Source organism: Gymnoscopelus braueri (assembly GCF_963280865.1).
Source record: "Gymnoscopelus braueri genome assembly, chromosome: 21".
NCBI lineage: Eukaryota > Metazoa > Chordata > Actinopteri > Myctophiformes > Myctophidae > Gymnoscopelus > Gymnoscopelus braueri.
Window position 1 is genome coordinate 48,206,227 of NC_137623.1, and position 22,594 is coordinate 48,228,820.

The following is a 22,594-nucleotide window of genomic DNA, read 5'->3' on the forward strand; positions in this document are numbered from 1 at the left end:
ACACACGCACACGCACATGCTCACACACACACACACACACACACACACACACACACACACACACACACACGCATGTGGTGGCGCAGTCGGTAGTGCTGTCGCCTCACAGCTAGAAGAGGTCCTGGGTTCAATTCCTGCCGGAACGCTGTGGGCGTTGGGGGTGTGTCCTCTCCTCCGCGTCATCAGTGCCCATACCCTAGGTGGGGTTGGTGAAAGGGCCTTTCTGTGTGGAGTTTGCATGTTCTCCCCGTGTCCCCTAGGGTAGGTACCCTCACAAAAAACATGGAGGGGAAAGGAACTGGTTGGAATAACGTGTTCCTTCCACGCGCTACGTCCTGCTGGGGAAACTCCCCTCTGTCAGGTGATAAGAAGCCGCCTGCTCACTCCTCATGCATTGAAGGAAGCTTGAGCTCAGTTCGGGGCTCTCCCCTGGCTGGCAGAGGGAGAGTAGCGCTCAGGATTACAGCTTAGGCAATTGGCACTGGGTGGAAAAAATGGGTTACAAAATCGTGGGATAAAAATAATAAAATAAAATAAACATTACATAAAAAATAAGAAATTGAGTGCAATTAATGACCCCTGAGCAAATTAATTTTAACTGTTGCCATAACATTTCAGTAAATCCACTTAAGTTTTACACTTTCTCCCACGTAATCCCTGTAGTAGCTGTACCCTCGTTTGCGAAACATTGCGCTAGCACAAAGCATGTCCACTCTCGCACGCACACACGCACATGCGCACACACGCACGCACGCACGCACGCACGCACGCACGCACACACACACACACACACACACACACACACACACACACACACACACACACACACACACACACACACACACACACACACACACTCAATTACACGCATAAACACAATTAGTCTCATGTTGTTACTTCAAATATACAGTGATTTTGGAAACAGCGGTTCACATCGCCGTAGCAACGTGGGCAGCAAGTGTTTGCTTTCAACAAACAGAGGTGGAAGAAGTACTCGCATTAGTTTTTTTTTTACTTAAGTAAAAGTAGTAATACCACAATGTAGAAGAAGTACATACTTTTACAGTAATATAGTATTTAAAGTACTCATCATCCTGCAGAATGTCCAACAACTTTCTAACTTTTTTTAATTTAATTTTTGTATTCTTCTAATTTGTTGTGAGCTTTTAGATCGGCTATTTTCAAATCACCTAGGTCTTAACTGTTTAATGTATGTTATTTTGTTTGTAACAATCTAAATCCAACTACTAACAAATCATTGTAGTGGTGTAGAAAGTACAAAATCTGCCTCTGAGATGTAGTAGCGCATAAGTATAATAAAGCATAAAACAGTTTTTTAACACTCAAGCAAAGTAGTACCTCAAAATGCTTTATGGGGTGTGTAATAGATAGATTATTTTTTTTTCGGGGGCGAACTACTCCTTTAGATACAGTGATTATACAGTAAATGCTTAGTTACTTTCCAGCACTGTTTTCAGAGTGGTGGCGGTGGAAAGGACGGGGAGTGGGGAGGAAAGGAGAAGGAGTTGCTCAACAGTGTTGGGACTGGGCCTGTACTGAGGACTATTATACTCCTGGGAGAGACCATTGTGAGGGAGGAGAGGGAGACGTCTAACCACTTAACCCCCCAGCATCCGTATTCTGGGGGGGAAAGACATAGAGACACAGTATAGAGCCGTGAGGGACAAGTGGTTCAACTGTTGGGAGAGAACCATGGGCTTAGTAGTGAGGGAGGAGAGGAGACATATTTAAAGCCTGATTTAAAGCCTGTTGGAACCACGCCCACTATGTGGGTATCTTCAGAGAGAGAGAGAGATGAGAGGGAGAGAGAGAGAGAGAGATGAAATGAGAGGGAGAGAGAGAGAGAGATGAAATGAGAGGGTGAGAGAGAGAGGTGGTTTTGGTGTATTTATTAAGGCAGTTGGGACACAAGCCATAATGTGGGTGTCTTTTAAGAGATGTTTCTCCATCTTGCAAACATGTGTTCTCGGCTCATTAAAGGGAGAAGTGTGTGTGTGTGTGTGTGTGTGTGTGTGTGTGTGTGTGTGTGTGTGTGTGTGTGTGTGTGTGTGTGTGTGTGTGTGTGTGTGTGTGTGTGTGCGTGTGCGCGTTTCTGCAATGGTTTGTGCAGTCGTGTGTGTGTGTGTGTGTGTACGTTTCTGAAAGCCTGGAGTTAAACTCTTGGTCGGTGCACGTCGGTGCGCATATGCCCAGTGACTCTGTGTGCTCCCTTTCATTTTGTTTGTTGACTGTTTCCATTTGAACCTTAGCATCCCTATTCTGGGGGTGGGTGGGGGGGGACATTTTCCCAAAGAATTTCAGATCTACAAGCTCACCCATTGTGAGCTTGTAGATCTGTGTACTGCACTTGGATCTGCGTGTCCCCAAGTACAGTTGCATCTCGGGTCAGTTTTTTTAACCAAGTATGGAGGGTTTAAGTGTTTTAACCTCTGCTGCTACTATGACAAGATAAAAGTTGTGTCTCCATTTCTTTTCCAGGCCTTATTGTTTGTATCTAAACAGAATGTCGCAACACCGACGGATGTTTTCTGTTAAGTTTTATTTTATTGTTTTTTAGAACCACTTTGATTTAATTTGAACTTCCTGGTACTGCGTTTTGTCGCTAAACCACCATATAAGCTCAGAACCCCACAGCCTATTGCCTACTGGCTGAAACTTTATTTTTTTTCTCGTTGTTGTCGGGCAGAAATCTCGTATCTCAATTTTTCTACTATTTAAAGTTTTTTTGTAAATGAATGCCGTACTTCATCATAGTACTTCCCACAGAAGTAGTGAAAATAGCAGATCTACAAGCTCACAACGCATCGCGATGCGATGCGTTGGGAGCTTGTAGATCTGCTATTTTCACTGTTTTAAAAATGTTTATAAAATAATTAAAAAAGTGATGGTTTCTGGACATACAAGGTTTCCACCCGACAGCAACGTGTTTTTTTTTGTTCTTGGCACCAGACGTTTCTCTCAGCCTCTGTGAGGAAGCAGTTTGGAAGTGATTTAGTCCTGCTTGCTTTCATTGGCTCTCTTAACGCTGTACAAAGACGCCTCTGGTTTGCATCAGCTGTGTGCAAGTGGGAGAAAGGAACTGAGTATACGTAGGTTACTCAAGTATTTTATTTGACTTTTACTCGAGCGTTTGCAATCTTCAGTAAAGTTTACTTCTACTCCGCTCCATCTAAGAGGCAAATTATTGCACTTTTTACTCCTCTTGAATTATTTGAAAACATGAGTTAGTAATTATTTTGCAGATTAAAATGATTACACCACGTGTACATTAACCACTTAAGCCATGTTTTACGAGTAGGCCATTTGAAAATAGGCGATCTACAACGCGTCGTTTTGAACTTGCAAATCTGCTAATTTCAAGAAAAGTTTGACAAATACATTGTCTTTTTTGTACTTTTACTTTTGTACTCTAAAGTATATTTTGATGGCAATACTTTTGTACTTTTACCGATGTAAAAATGTGAATACATATTATACTTGTAACAAGAGTATTTCTAAGATTGTGATATTGCTACTTTTACTTCACGTAAAACATATGCGTACTTCTCCCCACCGCTGGCTGGCTGTGTGTGTGTGTGTGTGTGTGTGTGTGTGTGTGTGTGTGTGTGTGTGTGTGTGAATGGTTGTACATCATGTTGTTGCAATCTTCTGACTCCGCTCGTCTCGTTTTGATGTGTGCGCTCTGAAACGCCCCGCCTCTGACTGTCAACACATTCTTGTGTAATCAAAAGTGATGCTTTGAACTGCCTTTGCTTTTTGAATCTCTCTGTTCTAACTCGTAAATTAATTTCCAGAGTGTCATTCAGTCATTTCTTTAATGGCTCTAATGCACACAGGAGGAAAGGCGCGTCAGCAGAGACTAAACCCGCGAGCGACTAGTGTTTTGTTGTTGTTGGGCAGAAACGTAGTACAGCATCTCCATATTTGAACGTTTTATTTATGTTTTTTCGTAAATGAATGCCCTACTTCATCGAACAAGAGTGTCGCACAAAAGTAGTGAAAAAAGCCGACCTACAGTACAAGCTCACAACGCCTCGCATCGCGAGTCATTGTGAGCTTGTAGATCGGCTATTTTCTCTATTTTAAATCGTCTTTAAGATAATAATTAAAAAGGGAACGGTTTTGGACTTACAAGGTTTCCACCGGACAGTGATGATTTCGCATCAGCTATTTTCACTATTTTAAATCATCTTTAAGATAATAATTTAAAAAGGTTACGGTGTAACGGTTTTGGGATGACTTCTTTCATCGGGGCATAGCGTTGCTGTTCACACTCATAACAGTTTGAAGTGAGCTTACCACAATGTGGGACTGTAAGGAGTATCGGTGCAGCATTTAATCGATTGTGAAAAAGAATCGATTTTGACTGAACAATTGTTCGTTTTTTTTAAGGGAAAACGCAACGCGTTGTGAGCTCGTATAGTATCTGCTGTTTTCGCTATTTTTGAACCACACCGTTGTGCGAAAAAGTATAAAATAGTGCTTAAGTGTGTAATCAGACTATATTTGTTATAATCGGTGGATATAGATTTTTTTTTCACTGAAAAAGGAGAAAATATCCTTTTCCTTTCCCTCCAGAAGGACTGGAGGAGAGGGCGTCAAATCAACGTACTTTAATGATGTTCCCGTTGATTCTAGAAGCACCATCAGTCTACGTTTTCAACTTTTTATCTCCATTGAGCACCTGCTTCATCACTGCGTTTTTCTCTGTAGATGTTTTTTCACGTTGATATATATTAAACAAAAAACTATCCCCCCTCCAAAAAAATACACGCTTCAAGATTATTTGATCAATAGAAAAAGTAATCGACACAATAGTCGCTGGGAAAAGAGTCGATAGTTACAGCGTCAATAAGGAGCTCCACAGGGCTGGTGGTGGGAATCTTTGGATTCCATGGTTGTAGATGTGTGACACTGTGTCACCGTGTGTCAGTCAGTCCTCCATGTGGGGTGACAGCAGTTTGCCAGAGGAGCTGTATGTAGCCGTGTGTCAGAAAAGAGGAAGTGAACAATCCGTTGGACTGTAAAGATCAGGGGAGGCTTTCTCAGCAAACAACAGTAAGATAAACAGAGTAAGTCAGTGCCTGTCGGGTCCCTCAGGTCAATTCCAACTGTGTCGAGAGACATTTTCTGGTTGAAATGATGTGATTTGTATCGTGTATAAATTGCCCTTTGACGTAAGGTCAGTGGATTTGTTCTCGGTAGCGTTGCCTGCGTCTTGACTAATTGTCAGTCTCTCAGTTTAACCATACTGGGAAAAAATGAAATATAATGATGGTGAAGTTTTGATCTGTAGTGAACACTCACACCCATCTGAAATGGGTTTCATCTGTGTACTTTTAAACACACATATGTCTGTACCCTGAAGAATGCAGCTTAGTCTGTCCAAAACACGTTGGTCTGTTTTGAGCGTCTGTCCTAAATAAAGCTTTGAGTGTGCGGCGTCTTTCATCCTTCTAGTGTTCATACCGTTGGCGTTGCTGCACCCCTCTTTACATTGGTGAACACTCTCCATTTAACCACGTTCAACCTGCCGCTCCTATTTTGGCCATGCCATTATCGCTGAAGAAAAAGCCAAACATAGCTGACTCACGTTGTGACGAGGTTATAGTTTGGTTTTAATTTTGTATTTTGTTTGACCCCTGGTTTTCAATTTCAGTTAAGTTTTTTAGTTTTTATTTTATGAAAAGGCTTAGTTTTTGTTTATTTTTAATTAGTTTTAGTGGTAGTTTTAGTGTTTTATTCAGGGGCAAGATTAAAATGTTTTGGGGGGGGAAATAGAAGATCTACAAGCGTGTAGTTCACAAGCTATAAGCTGTGATCTTGTAGATTGGCTCTTTTTGCTATTCTTTGAGAACAATATTGGATACTGAGTATTGACTAAAGACGATAGAAGATAGAAGACTAAAACTAATGACATTTTCTCTATGATCTTAGTTGGTTTCAGTTATCGTTTGTGTAAAGCCTCATTTTTATTTTTATTTCGTATAACATTTTTTTTTGTAGTCATTATTTTGTTAGTTTTAGTTAACTGTACTAACCCTGGTTGTGAGCTTGTAGATTGGTGTACAATAGGCCAGGGGCTTAAAGGTGATATGTTTTTGTTTAAAACAAAACGCTTTTTTGTTGAAAGGTTAAAGCTCTATATTCTGATAGTAATCATTGCTATAGAGTCAGATTTTTTTTTATAGTGTTACAGTTCCAATTTAGTCTGCTCACTTCTTTGTGTCATCACTTCCAATTTCACTTGTTTATCCTGTGTGAGTTCTCTCTCCTGATTGGATAAAATCGGTGACCTGACTTCACTAAAGAGCTGGAGAGACAGTGAGACAGAACATAGTACTATTCAACACTTATTTTAACAACAACAAAAATCTCACTCACCCTTATCCTTTAAAAGTTTAACCCTGCTTTCCGTGTTGCCCCTCAGCTCGGTGTCCATCGCCTCCAGCCTGGTGGGCGAAGACGCCAAGACCAAGTTCCTGAGCAAGATGGGTCAGCTGACCACGTCTGGGGCCATGCTCGCCAACGTCTTCCAGAGGAAGAAGTGAACGGAGCGGGGCCCCAACAACCTGCAACAACAACTGCATATCCCATGAGCCTCCTCTGCTCTCTCTGGGGACCGCCCAGAGGCCAGGGACATATAAGCGCGCAAGCATCGCCTTCCTCTCAATGCACTGTAACTGTCTCGACTGGGAGTGTACAAATGGAACCGAACGGACCCGTACACTCTCAGGGTTAAATTAACACTGAATTTTACGGTATAGCTTGGCGTCCCAGAGATTTTAATCAAATGGGGCGTCCGTGGCCTAGTAATGCATATCTAACTGGGGGTCCTTGAAATTAATATGGTTTGAGAATCGCCGCTGTAAACACGTTTGTGTCGATTTGGTTAAAATGGCCGCCGGGAACGCCAGCAAGGTAGCGTGGAGAAATGGAAGGTTTTGCTGAACACTCATAAGTGTTCAGTGGAGCTGGATAAAGGCATAGCATGTAACTTTGCCCTTTGTTTACATAACAACACAATAAATACATTTGTTTCCCATCATGTTTAGTAGTGTGCTGGAAATGAGAGAAATTATGGGTAAAACATGTATTTATTGTTTTGTTATGTAACCACAGGGCAAAGTTACTTACAATACCTTTAAAATAGCTTCTGCATTTACTTTTACAACCTAACATTGAGACAGTCTGCTCTTAGCGTCTCCCCTCCTTTGTTCCTCGGTCATGATGTAAAGCTGTATGAAAGCCTTAGGGGCCGTGTCCACAGAGAGCGTCTTTTGAGTTGGCACCGCCAGTCTTCTATGTATTTCTATGGCAAAGACGGGCTGGTGCGCTCCTCTCCCTATCGCCGACCATCGCGCGTCAGCGCTCTCGACGCCCAGGCGTTTTTTTTTTTGGCGCAGCGCCCTGGGCGCTTCAAGCTGGAAACGGTTCAACTTTTGGAAAGGAAAGTACCTCATTTGATCCTCCTGATTGTGTGTGATAAACCAGATCATTTACAACCCGACGTCGAATCGTTATCACAACCACGAGAAGCCCTTGTTTGCCGTTGTTTCAGCTAAGCTATTTGTGCTAATAATGCAGATGACGTTTTGAGCAGTGAGCACCTCAATGGTTGATAGGTTGGAACAGTGAGTGCATCACGCTGTATGTGTGTGAGCGCTTTGGACATGATATCCAAAGCGCTCTTCGGCTCAAAAAGGTGTTCTCTATGGACACGGCCCCTTATCAAAGAAGTTTGTCACTTTGATTTTACAAATGTACGAATGTCACTGCGGTTCTCATTTCAAAATGAAGGAGAGATGAGAGAGAGAGGGAGGGAATGGACAGTATTGAGATATGGCCACCGATAGAAGAACAACGGGCCGGGTGTTCAACGCATCAGCCTACTGTATTTCTGAAGTTCAGAATTGTATAATTGTGTTGGAATTTAAACATTTTAACCCCCAGTCGCTTGTTTTCCTGAGGAGCTTTATTTGTTTCTGTTTGGGAAAAAAGACTGAACTTTAGCCTGCTGGATTGATTTTTTTGTTTCTTTGTTTCAAATCGGCACCGTTTTGGAACCAAGGCTCCTCTGACAGTTGCATTGAATTCCGTTGGTAGAGTTGGATTCTACACAAAACATTGAACTGTTCGGAAAATTCCGGGCCCTTGTCCAGAATGCCCCATGTACGTCTGTAAAGCCAGATTCATGCTACGTCGCACGTCAAAAGTGGCCGACCTACAAGCTAACAACATGTCACATGTACGACACGTTGTGAGCTTGTAGGTCAGCAATTTTTTCCGGCGTGTGACTCCGTCATGCGACGGAGCATAAATTAGGCTTAAGGCTCTGAGAAGTAATCGCCTACTTGAAGTAAAAAAGAAAAGAAAAAAAAGACGAAAAAAATCAACATACCGTATATATATATCGTCTTGCCTTTAAGTCTGTCTCTGGTCTTTGTTTTGATAGCTTCTATTTTATAAATTATTTATGTCTTAATAAAGAAAAGAAAAGCATACTTTATTCCAACCTCCAAAGAAATTTGCACTCACTTTATTCTGTTCACTTTATCTCTTTTTTTCGTTTTTGTTTTAGTTGTATTTTATTTCAGTCCTGCATATATATATATACGTATATGTATATATATTTACATTATGAACATTAATTCTACCACTACCTTTTTTTGTGTTGTTTTTCTTTTCTTTTGGTTGATCTGTTCTGACAATGTGAAGCCGAGGGGAACCCTGATCATTTGGTCCCCATCCATAAAGGTCAATAAATAACACATGCTCCTTCCGATGTGCGAACTTTTCTTCGAAAGTTTTGCGAACTTTCGCACAATCGACGTCATTCAGAATAAAATTTACGTCATTCAGAACTTCTGATGGGCTCTCTCAGAACTTTTTCTCAGAAACCCGTGCACCCCCAGATGTCCTGACTCGCCGAACTTGAAAGCCCGTCCGAACCTCGACGTCATAAAGAGTATGCGTTGACCTTTACGCTCTGTCTTGGATCCATATGTGTTGCAGTGTCTCTGATAATTCACCTCTCACACTTTTTTTTTTTTTTTTACGTGGGTAAACTTGTCTGATTGTTGGGTTTAGTTCTTCTTTTCATTGTTTTTGGACTTGCTTGAAGAGAATGGGTAAATATCTGTACTATACACTGACCTGAAGAGGATGATGTCCATATGATGTACATTTGAAAATCGGTGTCATGGCGTCAATAAAATGGAGATCAATTGTGTACTTAAACTATATTCCTCTGGAAGTCTTCTTGAATGACTGCTGCTCTCCACCTATTGTAAATGAATGTATGTATGGGTGCAACAGTTCATCCAACTAATCCATTTCATTGATTATATTACAATAAATGCACAAAATCTCTAAAAGTCCATCCATCTGTACTTCGCGTATCTCGAGAACTCTCTGACCGACCGACTTCAAACTCTGCGCTCGCGTCGCCGACGACCCGAGGGAGTTGAGAGTCCCGGCCTCGAGTCGTAGGATAGGCGGCTGTCCGGAACCGCCCATCCGACTGATACGCCGACCGACTTCAAACTTGGCGCACGCATCGGCGAGGACATGAGAGCGTGTGGTACCCGCCGCTGAGATAGGCGGTTGTCCATATAGGCATAATATGGAGTACTCTGACAACCGTTACAATGGGTATTGCATAACCGGGTGGGGCTTGCATATTTGCATCATTCCCGAGTAGGCCATCTAGTAGTATGAAAAGGGGGTTAAAGGATTAGTTCACCCAAAAAATTACTTATTTCCTATCAATTAACATTCCATGAAGCATGAAGATTTTTCTGTTTTCGCGCATTTCTAAGCCAATAATTTGATGACCGGCGGTCTCTCCGGTAGGAAACACAAAGAGTCTCCTTTGTGTCTCCTACCGGATACACAAGCATCTTTATTATTATCATCAAATTATTGGCTCAGGAATGTGACAAAAACTAAAAAAATCTCCATGAATTCAATGCTTCATGGGGTGTGTAATTGATAGAAAATTGAGAATAATCAATATAGTCAATTATAACAAATATTTTCGCATCAATTCATTGATATAAAAAATATATATATACATTTCTCAATTAATCGGAATGCTCGGTAGCAGTCCTAGATGTGTGTATCAGCTTGTGTGTTAGCAATGAAGAAACAACTGCGAGTGTTGAACTGCGTTCCGTGGCTCAAAGTGTGGACAGGTGTTGAGGGCTGTAAATCAGAGCCATCGGCAGACAAACACACACACTCCCTTTGTCACCAGCCCATAATTCCAAGCCTTTGATGTAGGCCATTGTCTGACCAGTACAACGGACCAAAGTCCGCCAGATGGGACATTCCCTTAACGTGGCCCAAATAAATAGAGATACATTCAGTACAGCTCCACTAGCCTGTAAAGCCATGCGTTTAGCCAATTGTTAACATGCCATCCACTATCAGTAATGAGACTGAGTACTGGCCTCATGTACACATCTCTCTACCATTGGCTATGGCTTGCGGTCTGACCAGGAACCACATGTCCCTCAGAAGGATACATGGATGGATATTATACACCTGTATTCAACTGGATTAAACACCCGCACACTGATAAAACTAGATTAAAAAACACCCACACAATAAAACTAGATTTAAAGAAAACACCCACACTGATAAAAAAAACTTCACTTGCTCAACAAAGAGACTATTTTATTAGTTTTTACTAAACGAGAAAACATGTTTTAATACAGTTGTAATCTGAATATTCAGTCACAGTCTTAGAAAAGTAAGCATCGGATCAACAATAACTGACAATATTAGAAAAGTTCATCACCTCCTCAATACGGATAAACAATATAAAATATAAAAATAAATTCAACAGGTTCAGCCGTCCATTTGAAGTATATTGCCAGGGACACAATATATAAAAAACAAAGAGCAACATCAGACACCTGTATTTACAAGCTCTTTCGAGCTTGTGGATCAAAAAGTTAGAATATGGAGAGGTTTCTGCTCGACAACAGTGATGTACAGTTGAAGTGGTTAAAAGTCCATTCCTTTCAAACCGACCAGTGTTTCCCAAACCTGTTCAGCAGAGACCCCAAAAGTTACATTTGGTGTCTCCCCGGGACCCAAACTTACAAAAACACATTCGGAATTAACCATTTAAATAGTGAAACAGGTCTACAAGAGCTTGTTGATCTGCTTTTTTCCACTATAATTCTATTCTATATATTTTTTTTTTAAGTTTTGAAAATCTTTAGAAAAATGTTTTATATATATTTGTTCAGATTTTTTTTTAAATAATCATTTACATTGTTTTTATAGGAACCCATAAAAATGGGACCCATGGAAATGTGTCCGCGACCCAAAAACGGGTCCTGAGCCATGGTTTGCGAAACAGTGCATTAGACCAGCCAGGTGAGTCACCCACAAGTCACCCCTGTTGGCAATAAGAACATTGTATTCGGGGTGAAAATTTAACTTTTTCAATAATAAATCAGCTGTGATGGCCTACAGTAGTAGCGGAATGCAAGCTTATAACCTACAGGTCGGGCCAAGCCCATGGGGGGTGTAACAGTCTGTCAGCACTGCATGCTGTTAATGTAGTGGTTGATGATTACGGGAGTTAACTAACCGCCCTGTCTGATAACCACCAACATTTGCATATCCAGGCAAATGTTTAACAACAATCACTGATAACTGGCCAGGTGGGCAAATAATTGATACAATTTAGTTGTGTGTGTGTGTGTGCGCACGTCCGTCTGTCTCCATTTGTGATTTGGAATTTGCATTAGGAGAGGCGATTGCTGTTCATCATCGGTAACACTTAACCACTTAGACCCTTTACTTATGGTTGACTGGAGTCCCTCAGGGCTCTATGCTAGTATCTTTTCTGTTTTCGCTCTACATTAAAATGGTCTCTTCTGAAAATAGTCGATCTACAAGCTCACACATAAGGATACTGGGGTTTAAGTGGTTAAATAATAAATAAATAATAATAATATTAACCACTTGAGCCTTACACTAGTTTGTCGTATACGACGAGCAAAAATAGCAATCCATATCGTTACGTGTTGTTGAGCTTGTAGATCTGCTATTTTTGCTATTTTAGAAAAAAATATATATGTGTTTGCCCAAAATATGGAAGCCAGGATTAATGTGGTTAATAATATTATGATAATATGCCTGTGTGTGTGTGTGTGTGTGTGTGTGTGCTGACTTGCACGACAAATAGTTGTGCACTAACTGTACATCTATTTCATTTTTAAATTCAAGTATGTGCATTGCAGCCATGTCTGTGTGAATATGTTCTGCATGTGTGTGTGCATGCATGTGTGTGTGTGTGCGTGTGTGTGCACCCTGTGTGCGTAGAAATGGCGTCAAGAGGGAGCTCTTAGTCATGTGAATGACTTGGGTGAGTCAGAGATCATGTCTGTTTCCAAAGCAAGCAGTAGGAACGCACATCCAAGCCTAAAACCACCAGTACACCATGGCCCAAGACAAGTTGTTATTGCCCTCTCTTCTGTGTGTGTGTGTGTGTGTGTGTGTGTGTGTGTGTGTGTGTGTGTGTGTGTGTGTGTGTGTGTGTGTGTGTGTGTGTGTGTGTGTGTGTGTGTGTGTGTGTGTGTGTGTGTGTGTGTGTGTGTGTGTGTGTGTGTGTGTGTGTGTGTTACACATTACATAGTGTGTTCTGGGGATGTGGTTCCCAACAAATTAAGTTTCGACCAAAAGCATGAACTCCAGACTGGCTATTTTATTCCGTAGTGTGAGTATGTGTGTTTTATTAGTGGAAAGTTGCATTCCCGGGGCTTACAGCCTGTGAGCGTGTGTGTGTGTGTGTCTGTGTGTGCTTGTGTGTGTCTGTGAAAACAAAACATGCAATGTATAGCAACACATGCACACATGGCTGTGCTCTCTCTGTCATACAGGCCATGTTAAGCCTGATGCTCATAAAACAGCACGGCTTCCCACATGAAAAAAAAACTAACTTTGTTGCCGACATCAAAACAAGCTTGGTTGTGTGACTTCTGTTTGTAACGACCTCAAAGGCCTCTAAGCATGATGCCAGTGGTGGACATAGTACCTCAACCCCATGTACTTAAGTCAAAGTATATACTCCTGGTCAAATATTACTCCACTGCAGTGGTGGAAAAAGTACTCACATTCTTAAAGTAAAAGTACCAATACTGCAATATAGAAATACTCTGTTACAAGTAAAAGTCCAGAATTCAAAATGTACTTGAGTAAAAATACAAAAGTAGTGGCATCAAAATGTACTTATAGTACCAAAAGTAAAAGTACTAAAATATTTGAAAATAGCAGATCTACAGATCTACAAGCTCACAACGTGCCACGATGCAACGCGTTGTTAGCTTGTAGATCGGCTATTTTCAAATAGCCTAGGTATAAAATAGGGCTAAAGTGGTAAATGTATGTTTTATAATATCATAATTTATATCTGAAAAGTAACTAGTAACTAAAGTTTTCAAATAATTGTAGTGGAGTAGAAGTAAAAGTTTTGGAAATTGGAAATACTCAAGTAAAGTACAAACACCTCAAAATTGTACTTAAGTTCAGTACTTGAGTAAATGTGCTTAGTTACTTTCCACCACTGCTCCACTGCAAGTGAAAGTTGCTCTGTCAGAATTGTACTCAAGATAAAGTAGCCTACTGGAAGTATTCAAAAGTGCAAAACACGACGTCAATTTACTTCAGCATTCTGTATTAGAATTTAGACATTTTCGAAACGAATTCAGATTTTCCGGAAAGTTTCAAAAATATATCCATACCACTGAAAATAGCTGATCTACAAGCTCACAAAGTGTCACATTGAGACTGCTATTGTCACTGTATTTGAAATGGGGCTTAAGTGGTAAATTCATAATGGACTTTTTTCCCTTCCTAGAAATGTAGTGGAGTGAAAGTCAGCCGTATCCAAAAATACTTAAAGGGATAGTTCACCCAAAACAAATATTTTTTTCTATCGATTAGTCATCCCATGGAGACTTTTAGTTTTTGTCGCATTCCTAAGCCAATGATTTGATGACCAGCGGTAGGCAGCGGTGCCGGTAGGAGATACAAAGGAGACTCTTTGTGTCTGCTGGGCATGAAATTATTGGCTTAGGAATGCGACAAAAACTAAATAATATCCATGAATTCAAGTCTCCATGGGGTGACTAATTGATAGAAAAAAACAAATTACTTTATTAAGTAAATGTAGGCTACTTAGTTACTGTCCACCACTTATTAGAACATGCATATACCGGTTAAGCTGTGGTATACTGCATGTGTATAAGCTCTGCATGCGTGTAAAGGGTGTGTGCACAGTCAAACTGAGGTTTTGGGATTGCTAAGAGTCAAATCTAGCTCCTAATTGCAACTTTGCTCGCTGCAGAGAGGCCCTGCCCGCAAAACTGCCCTGCTCAGCATGTTTTTACGGGAAGGGGAGGAGAGAGAGAGGGAGAGGGAGAGAGAGAGAGAGCGAGAGCAGAGGGCTTACTACCTCTAATTCAGTCTTAGACTCTCATTACTATTCTCCTGTCTTCCCCCGTAAATTCTTCATTTATGTAGGAATGTTAGCTAGCTCGGAAGTGCATCTTTATTTGTCCACTGTTATGGGTTGTTTTAACTTATATTGGCATACACATATTCAGTGGTGGAAAAAGTACTCACATTTTGTACTTGAGTAAAAGTATCAGTACTGCAATGTAAAAATACACTGTTACAAGTAAAAGTCCGGAATTCAAAACGTACTTGAGTAAAAGTACAAAAGTATTAGTGAAAGAAATTACTTAAAGTACCAAAAAGTACTGTCCTGTTTCACAAGTTATCATATGTCTAAAATGTATAAAAAATCTTTTGAAAATAGACGAATTACAGCTTGTAGATCTGCTATTTTCAAATAGCCGAAATGTATGTAGGGCTGAAGTGGTTAATGTACAGTGGTAGCCAGTTGGTTTCTTCACCATTTTCAAAACAGTACCTTTTTCACACACAGGTACCTTTTTCGGCCACACCCCCAGATTCTCAGACACGCCCCCAGATGTATTGTATCTAATTTCAACATGTAGTGTGGCCATTCAGCCACAGGGTGGCGCGTTCACACTGAGCAGCATCACAGTGACTATATCTCCTTCCACATTTATCTACAATCTACAAGCTCACTGTGAGCTTGTAGATCTGCTATTTTCAATCGGCTGAAATATATTTAGGGCTGAAGTGGTTTGTGTGTTTTGTAATTGTAATCAAAATCTACAAAGTAACTAGTAGTAACCAAAAGTTTTCATTTAATTGTAGTGGAGTAAAAGTACAATATTTTCCTCTGAGATGTAGTGGAGTAGAAGTAAAAGTATTAAATACTCCAGTAAAGTAAAAGTACCTCAAAATAATTATTGTACTTAAGCACAGTACTTGCGTAAATGTACTTAGTTACTTTCCTACACAATAAAAAATGGCAGATGTACAAGATGGAATCGTGGATCTTTCACCTGTTGAGAGTGCGTTCTCAATGGCCTGATGGTCCAGGCCGTGGACTCGCAGTCTAATGGTCGGGGTTCGATTCCAACATAAGGCGCTAACTTTAATTTAGCCTTTTTTAGCTTTTGCAAAGTAGAAATACTCCGTTACAAGTAAAAGTGAGGAAATAAAAATGTACTTGAGTAAAGTACAAAAGTATTGGTATCAAAATGTACTTAAAGTACCAAAAGTAGAAAGTACTCATTATGTAGAATGTCCCATTTCACAACTTTTCAAATGTATAAAATGTATACAAATCTTTTGAAAATATCAGATCTACAAGCTCTACAAGTAATCTAAATCTACAACGTAACTAGTATAACCTCAAAATTTTACTTAAGCACAGTACTTGCTTAAATGTACTTAGTTACTTTCCTACACAACAAAAAATAGCAGATGTACAAGCTTGCATCGTGACACGAAGTGGCATGTTGTGAGCTGTACATCTGCATATATATTACAGCTATGTTGGGTAGGGTTAATTATCAGATATTTCCAAGTGTAAAAGTGAGGTATCAGTGGCCTGACGGTCCAGGCTATGGACTCTCCGTTTAGTGGTCAGGGTTCGATTCTAGCTCCAGCTTCACACTGAAGGTTGGGGATACTTTATTTTCCAGGGAAGGCTAGATTTTCCAGCGTAAGACAACGATTGTAATTTAGCCTTCTTTAGCTTTTGCAAAGTAGAAATACTCTGTTACAAGTAAAAATCAGGAAATAAAAATAAATACTTGAGTTAAAGTACAAAAGTATTGGTATCAAAATGTACTTGTAAAATGTACCAAAAGTAGAAAAAGCATCCGAATGGAGTCGGAACACGTTCTGTAGGACACTCTGTTCCAGCCATTATTCTTCAAAGAACTCTACAGAATGGGAAAACAGTGCGCGTGTGTGTGTGTGTGTGTGTGTGTGTGTGTGTGTGTGTGTGTGTGTGTGTGTGTGTGTGTGTGTCTGTCTCTCTCTCTCTTCTAACAATCGAATAATAAAGTGAAAATCCCCCCCTCTCTCTCTGTCTTCTTGTTTTTCTCTCACTGTATCTCTGTATTTCTCTCTCACACAGACAGTAGAGTTCTCAACGGGCCTGAAAATTAAAGCCCGGCTCTAACTGGGCCCGACTGCGAATAATAATGTGGTTACTGTGAAGATATGAACCCAACTCAGTTTAATTTGTGGGAGAATTCGATAAAGGAGGACTCACAGCTAATTTAGAAGCAAGGAAAATTGACATTTGATGCGTATTGACTGTTTACTACTATATAGTTACTTTACTGTGTGTGTGTGTGTGTGTGTGTGTGTGTGTGTGTGTGTGTGTGTGTGTGTCCTACACAACAAAAAATAGCAGATGTACAAGCTTGCATCGTGACACGAAGTGGCATGTTGTGAGCTGTACATCTGCATATATATTACAGCTATGTCGGGTAGGGTTAACTGTCAGATATTTCAAGGTATAAAAGTGAGGTGTCAGTGGCCTGACGGTCCAGGCTATGGACTCTCCGTTTAGTGGTCGGGGTTCGATCACACACACACCCATTCTGTAGAGTTCTTTACCAGTACATTTTGATACCAATACTTTTGTACTTCAACTCAAGTATTTATTTTTATTTCCTGATTTTTACTTGTAACAGAGTATTTCTACTTTGCAAAAGCTAAAGAAGGCTAAATTACAATCGTTGTCTTACGCTGGAAAATCTAGCCTTCCCTGGAAAATAAAGTACCCCCAACCCCCAACCCTGGCCCCCAACCCTGGCATCCCATGCCCATGAAGACATTTGCATCACTATAGGCGAGGGTCCCTCTGCTGAATGCATAGTGTATTGGCTGTCTGGCGGGCTAACGACACCCACCTCACAGTCAAAGACTCAATATATCTTGTTCCAGGGACCCCCAAAAGCAAAGATTTGATTTTATAATGTGTATATAGATTAAAAGATTTGCATACATTTTCAGATTATTTTTCAAAAAGTCATAGTGTGGCACGCTATGAGCTTGTAGTTTGAGTTGCTATTTTTGAATAGCCAAAGAACACACACACACACACACACACACACACACACACACACACACACACACACACACACACACACACACACACACACACACACACACACACACACACACACACACACACACACACACACACCACTAGTGCAGTGGTTAGTGGTCGATCAGGGGCGGCCATAGCTGAGTGGTTAGTGAGCCCACCTAGGGAACCAGAGGCCCTGGTTGCCCCAGGTTCGATTCCAGGCTATCTCAGCATATGGTTCACAGGTTCTCATTGGAAACAAGACCGCAAGGACTTTCATGAACGACCTGTTAAAAGGAATTATCCTTATCCTAGTGAGACTGACTTCCAAGAGTGAGATCAGAGTTCAAATATTGTACTTTTACTCCACTACAATTGTTTGAAAACTTTAGTTACTTTGCAGATATAAATGATTATATTATAAAACATAAACATTAACCACTTTAGCCCTATTTTATACCATTTGAAAATAGCCAATCTACAAGCTTGTAGATTGACTATTTTCAAACATTTTAGTACTTTTACTTTTGGTACTTTAAGTATATTTTAATGCCAATACTTTTGTACTTTTACTCAAGTAACACTTCACTGTTTCAGCTGAAGTGAGATGCCTATAGATAGATATTATTATTATTATTATTATTATTATTATTATTACCCTTATTAAAAGAAAATATATATATTGTGATACAAAATGCCTAAATAAAGCAATAGATATGAAATACATACTGTAATGAAATTGAAATGAAAAAGGTTGAGAATCACTGGGTTAAACTGTAGAATATAGTTAAAGGGATATTTCACTTTAAATACAAATTGAAATGTGTGTGTAAACCCTTTACACACACGTGTTTTTTAAATTGTCTCTTTAACAAGAAAAAATGCAGTGCAAATAGGACTTGGTTTAGAATAGCCTAAATTGTCTGTATGGTGTTATGGACACCTCATAGAAATTACACTATTTAAAGTATAATTACTGCTATAGTAGGCTTCTACAGTAGAACAAGTAGACTAGTAGGTAAACCACAACCAATAGTTGCTCGGCCCTGCCATCTACTGTCCACTTACTGTATTGCACGGTGGGAAAAAAAATAATGCTAAACTCCTCCCTCCAAGGCAAAACCACCCCCCCAGAGGGGTGTGGCTTTGATGGGTACCTGAGAGGTACTGATCTAGTGGGTACCCAATGTGATGATCTCAACTGGCTACCACTGTATGTTTTGTAATAATAATCAAAATCTACAAAGTAACTAGTAACTAAAGTTGTCAAATAATAGTAGTGGAGTAAAAGTACAATAGTTGTCTCTGAGATGTAGTGGAGTAGAAGTAAAAGTAGTGAAAATTGGAAATACTCAAGTAAAGTAAAAAATACCTCAAAATTGCACTTAAGTACAGTATTTGAGTAAATGTACTTAGTTAATTTACACGTCTGCTGTAGGATTGTGTGCATGGGCTATGAGCACAGAATAAAAGAAAGTGATATTTTCTTCAAAAGTCTTCTGTGCAGTAAACTTTTTGGTATTGTTTAACATTACTAAAACAACATTGCAACATTGCAGTTGTTGTAGTGTTTTTTTCTCTCGCTCTCATTCCATGGTCCTCTGTCATCCTAGAAGGCAGAACTTCAGAACTCGGCCCGGACGGTTGTCGTAACCGTCTGGGCACCTTGGCTGGTAATCCTAGCCTGACAGCGTGTCAGGCTAGGAAAACTAAATATATATTTTGAGTAAAAATAATTGCCTTCCCAAAAGAGGGATGCAAAAAAGGGGTTAAATCCTTGTGTGTATGTCCACTCCAATGGCAAGTGTGACTACACACAATATCTCTCAGCCTACTCCTGTCTTCCACCCTCTCCTTCTTGCCCCCTATGACCCCCACCTACATACACCCTGTCCCCCATGACACCCACCTACATGCCCACAGCAATTTAATATTTGCATAACCGTCATCTTGACAACATTTTCTTCAGCCTTTTGCACGTCTCTCTCTCTCTCTCCCCCTCTCTATGCCGTGCCAAGGTAGACCCAGTGTATTCTGACATGCAAATCTGGAGGCTGACATACTATTGCACACACCCCCTCTTTCCTGGGAATGAACTGTTATTTCCCCCGGAGGCACTGCTCCCTCCAGCCACTATCCAGGTAAACAAACCCAACTTGTGTGGAACCTTTAAAGGTTAACCGGAACAGTGGGCCCCTGGGATTTTACAAATGATGGGTCAAATATGTAAAATATTTTAATTACATTCAAAGCCTAATATTTCTACATACTACAAATTGCTACAAAACCTGGGATAGCCAGTCATTTTGGGCATAAACAAGAAGTTGAATGGTAAATTTAGGTCTGATAATGATGTACCGTGCAATGTTCATGCTCAAATATACAAACATACACTTATACACATATTATTTTAATGTTGAGGTGCCCACAAGGTTTATGCGCTCACATGATACTGACCATGATACTGACACGATACTGTCCATACTAACATTATACTGACCATGATACTGTCCATACTGCCATTAAATACTGACCATGATACTGACCATACGTCTCCCTGGGGCCCAAACTAGTGAACGCATCACAAAGCGACCTGTTGTGAGCTTGTAGATCTACTATTTTCACGACTTCTTAAAAGTTGTTTTTAATTCATGAAATGAATTTGAATGAATTTGATGAATTTATTTAACTTTTTGTAGATTCAGAAATGTTTTATTTTGTTTAATCTTTTGAAATAATAATAAATAAATCAAAACTTTTACTCAAACCAGTGTGATAGGGGGTCTTTAAAACTACAAATGTTTGAGAACCACACTGCAGCAGGTCATTGATTCATTCATAACTCAGTCAGTAGTAGTAGCCTAGTGGAGAGGAGAGGAGAAGAGAGGGGGAGTCACAGAGAACAAGGGACTGGGAGGGAGGAGTTATAATAATCTCTCCTCTCTCACTCAGTTCTTACCAGTGGGTGCCTGCAGCTCGCTGCTCCACAAGGCGTGGGTGAGGGAGGAGAGCAGAGGTTTCACTTCACGGAGTTCTGCATGTAGGGAATGAAGCAGCAGCAAGGATCCTCCTGTTGGAGCCTGGCTCCTCCACACTGTCCCACCTGAGGATAGCCGCTTTACTGACCACGAGGAAAACTGGACTAGAAGCCCGTTATATCTCTACCGGCTGAAAGAAAACAAAGTTGAAGCTAAAGGTGTCCTAAAGAACACTTAATACTCAGCAGAGATGAGAGTGATTTTTTCCACCAGCTGGATCTTTCAAGGATGGATAACTTACCTCATGCTCGCCTTTTGCGCACAGGTAAACTTGCATTCCATCATATACATTTAATAGGCCTGATCTACTATAGCCTACTTATTATTAGATCCACCTTGACTTTATAATTAGGCTTTTGCAATGTAAACCTATGTTTTGTCATGTCAATAAAGCTCCTTTGAATTGAAATAGAATTGAATTGACTTTTATAATGCGATAAAGTTGAAAACAAAACAAAAATAAAGGGTGGTTGTGAGCTTAAGCCAGTATAGGAATGTAAAAAATAGCAACTTATGGGCTTGTCAAAACTGTTTTGTTTTGTTTAGTTTGTTTATTAAGAACACATGAACATGTCATGTGCGACATGACATGAGCATGTCATGTGTGACATTGCGTGTAATGTCATGTGTGACATTACATTACACGGGCCTGTCATGTGTGACATGATGACATACATTACATGTGTCAGCTTTGGGCTCCGGCTGAATGTCAGCACATCATTTGATATGCATGAGCTGGTCAAAACAAACAGGATTACTGTGTAAGGATGTTTACAGCCCGGCTCTCGCTCTAACTGGAACCACTTGTGTTTGGGTCCAGTCAGCGCGCTGACCGCAGGAGCCTCACAGCTGGAGGCCCAGCTCTCTATATGGCGCTTCTCAAAGTGGGGCACGGGGACCCACCAGGGGTCCGTGAAGGGGGTTCCAGGGGGTCCCCAGCTAAATTATGGGGGGGGGCCCATTTTTTTAAAATAAAATACATTATTAATTCATTTATTATGCCCTATTTAAAAATTAATGAAGATATCCGATTCGTGGCGTGTTTTGAACTTGTAGATCTGGTATTTTAAGAACATTTTGAACATTTCTGAAAAATAACAAAAAAAACTTCTGATTGTATTTTTTATTCTTTTTGTATATGGTACATGGCCTAATGTGAACTTATAGATCTACTGTTTTCGGTGTGCGACACCGGCTTTTCTGTGTGCACTATAGGCTACAGCCTACGGGAGGCAGACCGCCCTCCTATTGCTTAGAAAATCCATCCTAACCTCAGCAGCTCAGAATCTGAGTGGAAATAAATGTGAATGAATTCATGTCTGCAGGGCGTGTTGTTGTTGTCCACACTGGCATTGTTTAGTCCCAGGACCTAATTGTGTGCAGGTGGGTCGTTCATAAGATGTGGTCGTGGTGGTGGGACTGCTGGGCACCACTTAGCTCTCTGTGTGTTTGGCTCTCACATGGACGGAATGCCATGCCAGCGTCATCATCACTAATATTATTATTATTATTATTACTACAATGCTACTACGGCTTTTTACGACTGAAACAAACGCTTTCTCTTCTCGGTATTAAAAGCCCCCCTGTCTCTGTTTACCCAAATGTGTTGCAAAAGAGTGCAAGCACCGAGAAGTAGAGCTGTTCTCAAACCTTGTTAAATCCAAGGACCAATCATAACTCTGAGAGTGTACAGATGGAACCAAAGGGACCCTTACGGGTCCCTTTGGTTCCATCTGTACACTCTCAGAGTTAAAGGCCTGTAAGGGTCTATTTGGAACCTCCTCAAGGAACCCTGAGGGTCCTTATTGGACCTCGCTTGACTTTGTGAACCACTGAGATAGAATGCCAACTGCCACGTCACTTCTTTTATAATGTATAATGTATATAATTATTTGTCATTTTACTAACTTGGTTGGGTCATTGAAGGGGTCAGTTAAAATCTAATATAGGCCTGGTTATACCTTAATGAGGGGAAGTTGAAAGCACGTTGACCCTCTCAGAGGTGTTTTGACTTTTTTCATGTGTC

At 40.5% G+C, this 22,594-nt stretch overlaps 2 protein-coding genes across 7 annotated transcripts in view; both read left to right on the forward strand.

The window, feature by feature from the left end:
* The window catches only part of relch (RAB11 binding and LisH domain, coiled-coil and HEAT repeat containing), an 85,412-nt gene extending 76,157 nt beyond the window's left edge, over positions 1–9,255 (forward strand). For all 6 annotated transcript variants that reach the window (XM_080417716.1, XM_080417717.1, XM_080417719.1 and 3 more), the window contains one exon: positions 6,452–9,255. In XM_080417716.1, coding sequence (XP_080273842.1) covers positions 6,452–6,572 — 121 coding nt within the window. In that variant the 3' untranslated portion in view covers positions 6,573–9,255. The remainder of the gene's footprint in view (positions 1–6,451) is intronic.
* Positions 9,256–20,537: 11,282 nt separating this feature from the next.
* tnfrsf11a (tumor necrosis factor receptor superfamily, member 11a, NFKB activator) overlaps positions 20,538–22,594 on the forward strand; it is a 34,508-nt gene continuing 32,451 nt past the window's right edge. The window contains exon 1 of the mRNA XM_080417957.1: positions 20,538–20,833. Within this exon, the coding sequence (XP_080274083.1) occupies positions 20,759–20,833 (75 nt within the window). The 5' untranslated portion in view covers positions 20,538–20,758. The remainder of the gene's footprint in view (positions 20,834–22,594) is intronic.